Raw genomic sequence first — 15111 nt, 5'->3', positions numbered from 1 at the left:
TATGGGGTAACTGGCTTCCTTGAGAAACAGAGTAAAAAGCATTGCACCAGGTGCTGGAGGGACCAGGACCTCGAGCTGAAAGGGCAGTCTCAGGGAGGAAGAAATCCAACCAGGTGAGGAGCAGAGAAGGGCTTGCCCTGATTAGTGAACTAAGGACTGAGAGACAATATGATTCCTCTCTACTGATGTACCAATGGAGTAAAATGCCATGGAGGTGGGCATTCTTGCTGCTAATGGATACTCCTGGTAGAAAGATGAATGGATCAAAACCAGGCACAAGTAGATTTATGCTGGAAATGAGGGGGTTTATAACCGTTGGAGAAGTAACGTTCTGAAGGTGTTCCAAGGACAGCAGTGGTGGTAAAAAACCTGGATAGGTTTAATAATTGATAAGTGTTTATGAAAGCAACATCATGATACATACAATAACCATAGGAGGATGAGACTTTCAGTTTTCTAATAATTAGAGCAAGGGGCAGAGGAGACCATCAGTTAGTTCAGATGTGGAACTCAACCAGTTTACCAGAACACATGTTGAGATGGATGCTTTCAACCAGAAAACCTCTCCATTCTGAGCCTGCTACTCTTGAGCACTTTTTGCATACAGGTCTTGGAGGGAGACCAAGATGCCATTATGGACGGGAGCTGACATGCACTTACTGTAGAATGATGGGGGTCAGTAAAGCTGAAAATTCTGCCTTCCTGGCTCTGCTAACGTATCCATCAGACACAAGGAAGAAATGAAACCTTTAACTCACCTTTTGCCTTTCAAGTGTCTGAACTTTAGAGTTTTGTTTGCAAAATTGCCTTTCCTGTTAGGTTTCAGCAATGCTGAGCACAGAGCTGTTCACCCCCTGGTGCCTTTTGAGTCTTTCCCTCTATTGAAATTTGATTTTGCTAGTACATCATCACCACTGTTTTCAGAATAACATTTGTCTTTCACTGTGTAATGTAGTAATTTTTCTTAGAAACAGTGGACTAACACCCCTAAATTTATTTGTCTGTGTGTATCAAATAATACTATTTACAGGAGACAGTTTTTAGATAACACCTAATGTCAAACACTTTGAGTTTGAAGCATGAGGCAGAAAGAAGGAGAAATGATATCACCATGAGACAGAGCTGCAAAGCAGCAGGCAACCCCTACGTTGTGTTTTCAGTCAAATTTTTGTTTCCATTCTTGCTTTTCTTGTGCCTGCAAAATTCTCAAAGCCACAAAACCAAAATAAAAGATAGTAGTGACAAACAATTTTGTGTTGAACTCTGAAGATTTGAACTTTCACTTTCAGATTCATGCAGGTACTAGGTACTGTTATTATAACAAAATCTGATTTGAGTTGATTAGACACTCAGAATTCTAAGGCTTTCTTTTGCCTAACACTTCTAACACAATTTAGCTATCAAGTAAACTCCCTCCTATGAATAAATTATGGTAGAAAGCAATTGCTTCCAGCACTGCAACATTATTTTCACAGGATGGACACTGGCAGGGGATACTTGTGAATAATGAAGTGCCATTCCTTGTAACTGGAGGTCAAATGTGGTCCTGTACCACATGGTGTTTTAAATATTAGGGGACCTGGCAGGTCAAAGTTTAACTTCAACACAAGTATGCTGCACATTTTGGCATTTACAATAGGAGGCAAGCCACTGGTATGGCCAAGAGAAAGGTGTAATTTATGAACAATTTAGTTATGAATTCAGAATCAGTATGAATGAAACAACCTTGTTCCTAGGCAAAAAAAAAAAAAAAAAAAAAAGTGTGTGGGGATTTTGGAAGAGTCCTTCCCTTCATGCTGCCAATCTTAGGTCTGTTCACAGCAGCCGAAAGTAACTTTTTATAAGTAACATGAAATGAATGATACAGTGGCTGATGAACAGGTACTCAAATCTTAAAACTTAGTAACAAAAAGACCAAATGAGCTCTCTTAGAAAACAAGAAATCATAAATAAAATTGTTATAGTGTAGGAAGCCTGAAGTTAAAAAATCAACTTGCCCTTTTACTGTTTAGATCTAGCAAAGCTTGGAGGCTTCTTTCGTTTCCTCGTCCTTAACTGGTGTTTCTTGAGGCATACTGCTACTACCCAAACACATCCCTCATTTCCACATACCTTGTAGTGGAAGAGGAATAATCCACAGAAGAGGCTGTACAGGTCAGCCGTGAGCAGGGAGAGGTTGACGGCAGTAGCACTGGTTTTCTTTATCACCACTGGCATAAAGCTGTAGAGGCCAAACATACAGGCACTAAAGCCAACGTACAGCAAGCCTGCAGAAGAGAAACAAGAAGCAAAGTGACCTCACAGCCTGCAGAAATAACTTTGTTGGGACAACCTTCTTCTGAAGGTTATGCTTTTAGGAAAAGAAAGAATAATGGTTTTTTTTAAGAAAAATTCAAATTAGTAATGTACACATATATAGAGAGTGAAAACCACATCAACACTGGACATGAGGTCCTTTGGGGTCTCCAAAATAGCAGAGTTGTTTCAAATTGGTGTCCTATATCAGCAATGACTAGCTCATGTCCAACACAGATTTGGACATAATGATGCATTTGAATGTATCAAATCTAGTCTCTGCGGGAGCTGAATGTCCCCAGCACCAAGTGAGGTCAGCTGATTTGGATGGAGCACACAGTATTTTCTGGGAATGGACCCAAAATATGAATGCAATATTATTTGCAGAGGAGTTAATGAGCAAATGGATGAATACAAGAGGACAACACTCAAGTGTCAGAGGTCCTAGTCCTTTTTTGCCACCAAAACTGACAAATCACTTCACACTTCTGCACCTCTGATCCTCTACTCCTTTTTTTCTGCCTTCCTCAATAAAACTTGTGTGAGCTGAAACTCTTTCCTGCTACATGTTTACAGAATGCCTCACACAAATTAGATTGTTAGACACTAATATAATAAAAATACATTACAGTAAAGATCTAAATTAATTTAAAAAACCTAAATAACTTACTGGGAAAGAATTCATTGCTTCAGTTATTAGTTGATAAATCCCAAGGCAAATTAATCAATATGAAGTTAAAGAACCAGTAAACACTTTACTCATCTGCTCTCATGCAAATGATATTTCTTAGGCTGCTGTATGCTACAGAATTCCCAGCTGATGTGTGCATAAACCTAAATTTAGACTCATGCCAGCACTTTCAGAACATGTTATTGACTAACAGTTGTAGAAAATCTGATTGCCAAAGTCCTGAAAGGGATTAGAAAGGATAAAAAAAAAAGGGGATATAATGGCCAGATATCTACATGTGGATCCATTTAGTTAAAAATTCTTTAGAAAAGCTATCTAAAAGACAAAATCAGCTGTGACAGATTGAGTCCTTTGGAAGCATATGAACTGAAGTGTACATTCAACTGAAACAAAGGCAGCAGACACAAACTATCAGTGTCCATACATGTTGTGGCATGATAAGGAATTTGAATTTGTATTCGGAATATGGACAATTATGGCAAAAACTGCTTTTACTCATAGGTAGCAATTTTATAAATGTGCACCGTATACTGGTAACAGAATTAAGTTTTGGGCAGTGCTTGAAAGTTGCTTTATTTAAACTCTGTGACTCTTCTGTAGCAGGCAAATAATTGCACCATATGGAGTGTAGTTTTGGTCAATGGGAAATTGTAGTGCATACAGGAGCATTAAGCCAGCTTTTCTTCCAGGCTGAAGAAGAACAGGTCAGGCACCAAAGCCATTCTGGATCAGAAGTCAGCATTGTCAAAGTACAGTCTGCAAATCACCAGCTGGTCCACCAAGTCTCTGGTTGTCTGGATTTAACACAGCTTTGCTGGTTTATGCACTCATCTTACAGTATAATTTTATGGTACTGCCTTGGTGCTCACTTTATTTGACAGCCAGCTTCACAGGATGCTTTTCCAAAGGGCATTTCAGTTCCAGTGGAAAATTGCTTAAACTGTAGCTGTCCTAGCAGAGGTGAATATAAAGTGGCATTTCATTTACAGCTTCAAAATATATGTGATATCCACCAGTTGGGTGGCATTTGGTGGTGACATTAAACAAGTGAAATTAGCATCATATGATTTTCAGATAGATACACTTCTTAGAGGGCCAATTTTGAGACTGAAAATATGTTTTAAGCCAACATCTTGAAGCCTCAGCCTCCTCAGGTACCCATGCAGTGCAAATAGCACCCTTGGGAATCGCCTCTAGTGCTGCAGTCCCAGACTCCAGAACCTGTCTGGGCAACCTGCTCTGCTGCCTGCCTGCCCTCAATGTGAAGACAATTTTCCTTATATCCAGTCTGAATCTGTCATTTGAGCTTCTGTCTGCTGTCTCTCATACTCCTGCCGTGCCCCTCTGTGAAGACCTCGGCTCTGCCCTTTTGATAACCTCCTTGTAGGCAACTTCTCTTCCACAGGCTGAACGAGCCCCAGTCCCTCAGTATTTCTCCATTTCTCCTTACACTTGGTATCTTCACACAAACAGGCAGGATCTGTCCCTGGGGACCACTCTAATACAGCCCAAGTAGGACAGAGACCAACATGACTTGAGCACTTCTGGTCTTGCTACTGAGCAAGGTGGTTGAATGTTGCACGGTGCAATGATGTACAAATGTTGCCTTTGTGCTTTTACTCCAAAAGCAAATGTTTAATTGGCATAAAATGGAATCAGTTATGATCTCCCATACTGCCTTGGAACAAAGACTATTTAGAAATATTCAAACCCCCGGTAACAAAGGACACTTCCTTGGAGCTGCAAACCGGCTTTTCTCTTAAATAAAACTGATATGAGTTATTTGTTAGTATTTCATCTGTCGCTATGAAACTTGTCATGGTCTCATATGAAACCACTCTCCCAAAACTGTAAAATCATCCTTGTTTCAGTCTGGTTGTCAGCAAGTATTAATACTTAAACCTTCAAGGATACAAACAGAGCTACAGTGATTCACACTAAGTGTGAAGATGATGATATGTATCAGGGCAATTTCCAAAATTAACACCAGGAGGGACACAGCCTGTTTTAAACATGATAGACATAACAGATTGGCTTTAGATCTTTATATTCAAAAATCATTTGCATCAGTTAAAAGGTAGCTCATTTGATCTTAAAAGCACAATTATGGCAGACGGCAACAGGCCACCTTGATTTATTTATTAGGTTGCCTGCTGTGACTTTATCACCACCATTTGGAAGGCTGATGATTTAACTCTGCTGGACTGCAGGTTTGAGTCTGTCACAGTGGATAACTACTCAGGACAAGGCTGTGAACTCCCTGATACAGATTTGTCAATCACTTTTTGACAATCTTGTATCGCTGCCAGTGCAATGGAAAGTACACCAGGTGCAGCGGAAGCAAGAGAAGAACTACAGAACTGTCACCATTTAATCCATGTTCAATTACACCACATTTCCAATTATTGCTCTAACAAAACAAGTGAATATCTATGATGCTTTTGCTAAGATGATCTCAGCCTTGTGAAGCATAAGGACTCTTCAGAATTAGTAATCAACTTTCAGGGACATTTTGGCAGCGTCACAGATGAAGTAAGACCTTATTTTAATAGCACATTCCACTGATACTGAGTTTGAACAGAAATCTCATGGAAGCATATATGACATTTACATGGACAGTAGATTAATTCGCTATGACCACTGGTACCATCAGTATCAGATTAATTATGTCCCTGAGCTTCTTCTCATGAAATATAAACAAACACTGATGCAATTATGCTAACTATCTCAGATTAAAGAAGGCCAATACACTTATAGTACACAGTTGTCTGTGTTTCTCCATGGATACTTTAAATTGATTTGTCACTTAGTTTTACAGCTCAACCATCAAATTTCCAAGATTTCTAGGTGCAATGTTTTGTGAAAAATGTGCTGTATTTATCAAGGTTTAAGATGATGAAAGGAAATTGCGAACCAAGTTTAAAGAAACCAACTATATTCCACAATTTGTATCCCCTCCCCTCAGGGATTCCCTACATAATCAGTTGTTTTTGCACACTTCTGAGTTGTCATTTTGATGTTCAGTCTGAAACTAGGTAAAGAGCTGCTGTCAATGCATTGCTAAAGCTTGAATTCTCTGCAATCAATCAGCTCTATGCCACTAGTATTCTTTTATTTCTTCTATTGTCATAAACAGTGAAGGAGTGATTATAGAGACTCCCCTAAATATCGACTTGCTTTTAAACCAAGTAATTCATTGGACTAATTAGAAGGGAGTCATAAACTCAGCTTCCAAACTGAAATGGGAAAATGCAATCCCCTGCTTGGCAGAACACCATAACTGCTTCATTGGGCACGATGCTCCCAAAATTTGTCTAAAAGGACACATCTGCTTTATTCCATCAAGACTATTTGGAAAGCAATTAAAACACTTTCATACAGAAATGCTCCTCCTGGAAGTGAATTTATGAGGCTATAATATGCAATGCAAGTATTTTTTAGGTTATTTTGTTAGGTTCCATTTTCTTTCCTTGGCTTTCATTGAAAAGGTCTGGCTCTTAATGACTGCCTCATTTATTGCCCCAGTGTTGCATTGAATCTTAGGAGTGGAACCCCACTATTGTTTTACTTCACGGCTGTCTGAATGGTTACCTTACAGCATTCATATGCTTAACCTGATTGTGCAAGGAAGGCATAACACAGCAATGAAGGACACATCATTTAAGAACAGTTATGAGGTGTGTAGCTCAACCTTTGGTAGTAACCAGTGGAAAAGTCACAAACACGGGCTCCCCTGAAATTCTGCGCCCACCTCCCCAAACACTGGCTGTCTCCACGCCTCCTTCAGTAACCATCTTCCATGAGGTAAAGTGTGTTCTTACCTATTTGCCAATCCCAGGGGACTTTCAACAGCTCTTTGTGTTCCATGATTGCACTAGAAGAGAAGGCAAAATTTGATGTAAGAGAACAGAAGTTAAATTACTTCCACTCATTGAATTCAAATGCTGGACAAAACAACATAAATAATCTTATAACAAAAAATCTCTGTAGGAACCAAATGCAATCAAGAGTTTGCTAATCTACTCTGGCATTATCCCTGTGCTTGTGTATTTGAAAGATCTTCAGGGCAGTAATCAGATGTGATAGCACACAATTTCTCCTGGTTTATTTCCAGCTCTCTGTATACCTGCTCTACATGCCCATTCCCCTAAATGTTCAATCCTCTTGTACTTTTCTGACTTAATATTCTGAAAGCTTTTGAATGTTAATTATTATTAATATAGCTATCTGAGTTATCCACACTTCAGAGTAGCTCTGCAGTGTAAAATAAATAGATATCACAGGCCGGTTTGGGAAGCATACTGTGATTTGTTACAGACTGAGAGAAACCAAATAGTCACAGCAGTGAAAGTCAGGATAATAAGCGAAGGATGGGCAAACCTGCAAAAGTCCACTCTCAGTATCTTGTAAATCTTGCACTGTACATTAACATCAAAGTCACAGATCCATAAAATTCTAAGGTGACAACAAGTCAGCTTTTCCCAATCCAGGCAAACAGACCCTTGGAGATAAGATATCTTGTCTAGCTAGGTCTTCGCTAAGCTAGCTGCTTTCCCTGTCTGAGTGATTTCCAGATAAATCCAGCTGTGCAGAACTCTGCATGCTGGTCTGGACACTATTTTAAACAAGTATAAAACATGGAATTATACAGATTGAAAAACAAAGTACCTAGTAGGAAAGGTGGCATGTGGAAGACCAAATCTAATAGTAAAACTACAGGAGCCCAGCACCTTCCAGATTAATCTAGTCTAAAGAGTTGCAGCCTGGATATTTTAATTTGCTTGCTGCTGATGCGAGGCAAATCTAATACTGTGTACAGAATAATAAGACTATATTCTCTGCAAAATAACTAAATTATAGATGTCTTTGCATGCATAAGGTATATGTCTCTTTTATCAGTAATTCCTGAAGAATATAATGAAAACAAACTGCAACGTCTCTTGGTCTGGAAAAAAAATTTTCACATTACTTAAACATAGGAGCATTGCATTCATATTATTGCTTAGCCAATACAAAAGATGTATAGAACAATATGCTATGGCTTGTGATTCCTTACAATGTGAAAAAAGAGGGGAGAGAGAAACTTTGTCAGAAATGGCCATTTAGTGATGCCAGAGGCACTGAAGAATTGGAATCACAATGACTTTGAAAGGTTGTGTTGGAGGAGGAAAGGTAGTTGGAGGAGGTCCCTGATGACTGAAAAGAGACAAATGCAACATTCAGTTTAATACAGAACAAAAAGTATAGCTTGGCCAGCCAGATTATGCTAACCTTTGGGAAGATTATGGAACAAATCTACCCAGAAGCCACTTGCAGGAAATGAAGATGGTTCCAGTGGGAAGAGCCAGCACAGTGCTCTCAAGAGCACTGCCTTCTATGATGAGGTGACTGGATCAGTAAATAAAGGAGAGGAAATGTATGAGAGTATGTGTGTAACCTACTGTTACTTTAGCAAAGTTTACAACTTGATTTCCTTAAAGATCTTCAGAGACTCAAGAGGTATGGACTAGATGTGTGGACTATGTATAATGTTGTCTACAGAAAAGGGCAAGAAGAAACCTCATGAAGTTCGAGAAAAGCAAGTATGAACTCCTGCACCTGAGGTGGAGTGACTAAAACAGTACAGGCTGGGAGCTGACTGGATAGAAAGTTGTTTTCCAGCAATAAACCTTAGAGTCCTGGTGGACATCAACCTGAACACAAGTCAGCAGTGTGTCCCTGGAGCAGAGGAGGGCAACAGCATCCTGAGCTGTATCAGTAAAAGTCTGACCAGAAAGCTGAAGGTTGTGATTTGTGAGACAGCAGCTAGAGTGCTGTATCCAATTATGGGCTGTCCAGAACAAGATAGACAATAACAAATTGAAGGGAGTACAGTGGAATACCATCACAATGGTCAGGCAGGTTGTAAGAGGACATGCTGAAACAGCAGGGTTTGCTTAGCATGAGGAAGAGAAAGCTAAGCAACGGGAAAGGAGGAAACAACAAAAAATTTTCCATCTTAACTATGCAATGGGTAGCTATAGACAAGGTAGTCATACTTTTCTTGGAGGTGCACAACAAAAGGATGAATGACAATGGACACAAGTTGCAATGTGGAAAACTGATTAAATATCAAGGGAAAAAATTGTCAAACACTGAAACAGGTTGTCCAGCATGACTGGCAGTTCCATTCTTGGAGATACCAAAAAATCAACTGAACAAGTTCCTAAGCAACCTGATGTAACTTTGAAGCTAGCTTTGAGTAGGAGCTTGAACAGATGACCTTCAGGGGGCCACTGGAAAATAGGCCATGTTATGATTATGTGATTCCATCAGATAACCTTATCTCCATTTGCTGGGTAATTGTAACATCCCCAGCTCTTGTAAACTAATCTCTTATTCTTCCTCCCTGCTTTAATCATATTCAACATACTAAACTTCTTTTTCTACCATGTCTGGGTAATCAGCCAGACATTAATTCATTAATTTTCTACTCATTAATTCACTGTTTCCCCTGACACTTTAGCTCTTCCTCCTTTGCTGTATGACAGGCATCATGTGTGTTTATTTTATGTTACAGTCTAAGACTCCTTCAGTTTAGAGGATCTAAAGGTCCTATATTGCACCAAAGTGGCCAGTAGTTTTTCAAAGAAAGAGCCTGCAACCTTAACATGAAGAATTGGCTTCTCTTTGATGTGTTACATTTAGTTAGATTAAATCTCTGTGAACACATAACTGCGACTTCTGCTATTCAGTACAGGTAAAGGTAAGAAAAAGGCGCAGGTATGAACTAAGTGTTGTTGGGACTCCAAAAGGTGCCCAAAAAGCACCATCAGTAAAAAGCTGCAGAGGCTGGTGGAGAAAAACATGTTGGAGTGAACCTTTGGGCCAAAGGTTGAATAGAAAAACCTTCGGGCTTTCACAAAAGAAATGGTTTCCTATCGTTTCCTTCCAGTTGTGTCTTCTTTATACAAAGATACCTTATTCCAAAAGCAGATTCTCTCCAGCAGAACAGCTCAAAGACCCTGAATTGTGACTAACTGCTAGGGTCAAGAGGGAGGAATGGCACAACAATTGAATTCTGGAATACGAGACATTTACATGACAGTTTACACACACAGAGTAAGACAAGGGCACTGCTTTGATGTCCTCAGAATGTTAGTATCTACTTAATCACAAACATATAAAAACATGCTTTAGTCAAAGATACTAGGCACATTTATATGCTCTTAAATTACATATTTTTTTTAAAAGGGAACTTCTTGTATGGCAACTAGTTAATATAAATAATTTTAAGACACTTGTTCAGATCCCTTATAAACATATTAAGCTTTCTAGCTAAAAAAAAAGATAGAACTATTGAAATAGGAATTGATGGGCTGTGGTTTTTTTGATCAGTCCCTGTTCTTAGAAGCAGTGTAGCTTAGATCTGTAGAGAAGCAACTTGTTTTGGAATAATAATCAAAAGTCATTCTGTATTACAAGCACCAGAGACAGACCTGCACAAAATGCAGCAATCTTGCAGGGCTACTTTTACATCAGTCACAGTATTGCAACACTGGAAGCCACCTTCCAACTATTAGGCTTGCAGCTGAGGTGCTTATTAGGTACATGTGGATATACACCAGACTCCATAGATCCTGAAATCCATGCAACAATATCCTATGTGCTAAATATTTTTGAAGTGAAAAGGCCATTTTCTTAAAGGCTTTTTCATCTTTCCTCCATATCATAATGTAATTACACAGAACAAGCAAACCAGTAAAATACTTTCTGACTGGATGTTTCTACCTCTTTAGAAATCAAATTGACTTTTTAAAAGTATAAAACTGAACCAGGAGAAGCTATAGATTTTGTTATTCACACTCAGACTAACACATGAAGCATCCACTTGTCCTCCAGCAGCAAGATGGTGTGACATGTCTTCTCCCTCTTCATGTGACTACTCAAGGACAATGGTCCTTGAATTAGAGTACTTGGGTAAAAAATTTGTGTTATTATTCAAATCACCAATTTGAAATATGAAAACCAATGCAAATTCCAAGATTAGAGGAATTTCCTGCTCTCCACAGGAAAGGGGTAATTTTGAAGGAGAGGTTAATGTATCTCAATAGAGGCCACAGCTGCACTTATTTGAGCCTCAGTGAGCTCAAACCTGCCCACTTACAGCTGAATTCCACTGAAGAAGGAGCCAAAGAGCCCGATCATGCCCAGGAACTCCACCCGACTCAGGTTTCGGACGATGTACTCCTCACAGACATTGGAGATGCCGTACAGTGTTGCTCCACCAAGTACTAAGAGGTCCCCTATCAGTTTATTTTCACCTAGGGATAAATAGAAAAAAAAAAATCAGAATGCCTCAAAACAACCATCTTTTGTCCAAAACCATGGCATGTTCTTCCCTACAGATTTCATTCCTCAGTCACTACGTAGCCCTTATCTGGGTTAATAAAATGAATGCAAATATTCTGTCACTGGAACAGTTTTCATTCAATAATTCAATACACCAGCCTCAGTCAGACAGAGGGAGAGCATATTCCTTGCTGTAGAAAGAAGAAGTCAAAAAATTCTGGAAAACTTGTAAAAAAACCAGTATAGAATCCAAGTGACGCTCTTCAGAGACTGATCCTTTTAACTTTATTATTACTACCTTTTTTTTCTTTGCAGAGAGAATGTGACTCAACTCTATAGAGCAGTTTGCATCTCATCTTGAAATTTAACCAGTCTAAAACATGTTCAGTACTTAGATCTGAGGACAACTGAAAAATTCTTTGTACCTGTGAAATGAGTGAAGAAATCATTACAACCTAATATTGACCTCATTCTCACATGGAGCTGTTTGACAAGAAAGGGAGGAGGAAGGATGGGTTGTAGACAAGGTGATGATAAGGACAGATTTCTAAAAGAGGTTCAATTAACATAGCGGTACCTTATGCATGCAAAGAACAAGAAGATGTATTTTCAATACCTCCAGGTATACAGAATTACTAAAACATTTTGTTATCAAAGACTGAAATCTTTTTGAGTCTTGCAAGATTTTATTATTGGGTGCTGGGGAGAGCTGCAGTGACATTTGATCAAGATCAAGTTCCAGCTTGAAAACTGAGGCCCTAGCTTTGCAAACTGGTGCATGCAATTCCCTCCGCACATATGGCTTGTTAAATTATTTCTACAAGAGCTACAGCTTCACAAAGCTGTCAGATATTGCTGCAGAACCATATTCTGAAATGCTGGATTAGAATGGATTTTTCTTTGAAAAGTTTCAGCAGAAATGCTGAAGTACTATACAGTATTTTTTTTAAAGAAATCCTGTTTTCTTTTAAATTACCATGATTTACTTTTTATGTCCCTATCTTTTTAAGTTTTATTTCAATTGATTTATAAAATATACACTGCAGTAAATAAAAATGGAAACCAAACATTCCAATTGGTTTAAAATTATATTTTCAATATTTTTCTTTAAGGAGTTCTTTTAAGCCTTCAGTTACGATTTCAAACTGTAGTGCTGAAATTTCTATGGAGAAGAAATTTATGATAATAATAACAGTCATAAGAGGACAGACCAAGGGTTCATTAATCCTGACTCCAACACTGGCTACAAGCACCAGAAAAGTATAAGTTGTTTAAGGACAATAGGAATGGAGTAAAGTGTAAAATATTCCCAGTAATACTTTCTTAGTTTCCAGCATTTTTCAGCTCAGATGAGATGTGGCTTCTGTGTATTTAGCAAATACTACTAGATTTGTTTTTCACATACTCATCCAACCTTTCACTGAATTTCTTGACTGGCAACATGTTTATATTTGACCATTTATATTTTCACAATTTGGTTGTTCTGTTGTTGGGGTTCTTTTCTTATTTTAGTCTTATTTTGCAATCAGTAATGGAAGATGTTCTTAATTTAAAATAACCGTCATGACTTTAAAAAACTTCTTCATCCCCCTGATGCATTTCATATTTCACAGTGGCTCCATTAATTCCTCACTGAACTCACTTTTTTGGTATTTATTGCACCTACTCACTGACACTTTAGGCAAGTATTGCTGAAAAAGCTTTTGACCTTAGAGCTCCTGCTGGGACAAAAATATCATCCTTTTGCATCTGTGAAACAAAAGCAGCTCAGAGGCTGAGCATTTTCACACAGATGGGATGGCCTCAAGCATCACACCCTGATGGCTCTTCCCAAAGTGCTCTCATGCTGAGTGTGAGCCTCAGCCTTCAGGGCCTTCCCAGAAGAGGGAGCTGAGATCTGTTCAGAGCACCAGACTGACACTGGAACCTCCTCTGGTACTCAGCAGCACAGGGTGGCTGAGAAGAGCACAAACAAATAGGGAAATACAGAGGGAATTCTATCAGCCAGTTCTCAGTAGATCAGGCATTTTCTGAGAGAGAAGTTACATTAGACCATCAAATTTAATAAACCTTGAGGGATTCTCCATCAATTTGTGTAAAATTCACATATTTTTGGCCTACTATTAAGAAGTACTTCATGCTTTTAACTTTTACTCTGGATACCTCAAAATCATATTAGTCATCCCATAATTTTCTGAGAAGTATTTAAAAAATCACTCTGTATTGACCCTTCCCATAGAATTGAAGACTTCATATACCTTTACAGGTCTCTTTCTTGCCTTTTCTGAGAGACGGAATGTCCCAGTCTGGCTACAGTCTCTTCATCTGAATCCATTTTACATCCTTGAACAGCTTTCTCACCTTTCTCCATAGCTTATACAGGTTTATTTTCTGATGACTTCTTTTTGAGATGCAGTGATAGAGTAATACATGGTACCCACGGATTTAGTGCACCAAAACTTTATATACTGGTGTAAAAATGTTGTCAAATATGTGTTTTTTTTTTCTTTCTTAGCAATTAATATCCTGGTTGTCAAATGCCTTATCTTTGCTTCCTCAAGAGGCTGAGACTTTGGAACTTTCTCCCAAGACTGACATATCCCTATATTTTCATGCAATATCCACGTGCATCTACTGGCTTCATTGCTAAGGAAACATATGTCAATTAATAGAGGCTTTCTAAAGACTTTTAGGATAATCAAGTTGTATTTCACCAATTTAATGGTATAGGTCATTCTTCAGAAGACACACAAGGCATAGCCTGGAAAAACAAGCTTTACATTAATTATTATTACCATATTTAATATTCTGTGGAGAAGGCATATGGTCCAGAGCAGAGTTAGTGTTTTGGGAACTAGTTATAGCATTATAGTGTAACACAAATCTTTTAAATGTGAATTGTGTTCTAACAGGATTTCTTTTCACATTCCCAACAGGCCTCTTTGTCACATTTTTGCCCCAGCCCCTGCCATTAAGAGGTGTTTCTCTTTGCTTTTGATTGTAGTTACTGATGAACATGATACCTAAAAATCACTCTCAATGAGTCCCATTTTAAATTGAACACTGATATATGTATTAGCAGGATTGATGTGACTGGTTTCCGGAGACTGTTGTAAGTTAAAGCAAGGAAGTGCTTTGAAAAACCTGGATGAAACACTTAGACCTGTGTGGTTTAATCTGTGTATGGCAGGAGCAGAAGTGTGAAAGTAACTCATAGTTCAGAATAACTGAACTGTTTTTTTCAGGTATACTTGGCATGTAAGATAATAGAGCTCTAAATACTTAATAGTAATTGCTTTCCCATTGAGTAATGTGCAAAATATCAGGGAGGATACAGCTGAAAATTGAAAGCATGTGAGCACATTACACCTAATTCCTGCAGACAGTTTGGAAAATACCTTTTAATCTCTCAGTGATACATTTTAAATTCATGCTCCCTTACTGTAAGCATTGGCAGGCTAAATTGCCTTATGCTGTGGGTACCTAGCAGAGCCTTATGGCTCTTCTAATACAGTAAGCAGTGTGGTCAACAGGGCCACAGAGGTATCAACAGTTCTTGTTCCCTAAAATATAAGATAAACAGAAACATTTACTAAGGACTAATAAAGTATCGTTTCTTTTGGTGTCTTCCTTACTTTAGTTTGTCCAGTTCTAGGAAACATCCTATAAATGGTGTGCAACCTCTTAATGAAGAGTTTCAATAATTTTGTTCTTTTTTTCCTGCCATTAATTCTTTTTATCTGTACATTCTAATGTGTAGTTTTAGCCTTTCAAAGAAATTAAACTAGATGATC

General features: G+C 38.4%; 1 protein-coding gene across 1 annotated transcript in view; it reads right to left on the bottom strand.

Annotated features, from left to right (window-relative positions):
• Positions 1-15111, bottom strand: part of SLC35F1 (solute carrier family 35 member F1) — a 225411-nt gene that overhangs the window by 19593 nt on the left and 190707 nt on the right. Inside the window, exons 5-7 of the mRNA XM_038131759.1 lie at positions 11133-11289; positions 6808-6860; positions 2113-2267 (exon numbers count right to left, since the gene is read on the bottom strand). Coding sequence (XP_037987687.1) covers positions 2113-2267; positions 6808-6860; positions 11133-11289 — 365 coding nt within the window. The remainder of the gene's footprint in view (positions 1-2112; positions 2268-6807; positions 6861-11132; positions 11290-15111) is intronic.

Source organism: Motacilla alba, chromosome 3, assembly GCF_015832195.1.
Source record: "Motacilla alba alba isolate MOTALB_02 chromosome 3, Motacilla_alba_V1.0_pri, whole genome shotgun sequence".
Classification (NCBI taxonomy): domain Eukaryota; kingdom Metazoa; phylum Chordata; class Aves; order Passeriformes; family Motacillidae; genus Motacilla; species Motacilla alba.
The sequence above is the reverse complement of the archived record's forward strand: the minus strand, read 5'-3'. Positions and strand labels throughout refer to the sequence as shown.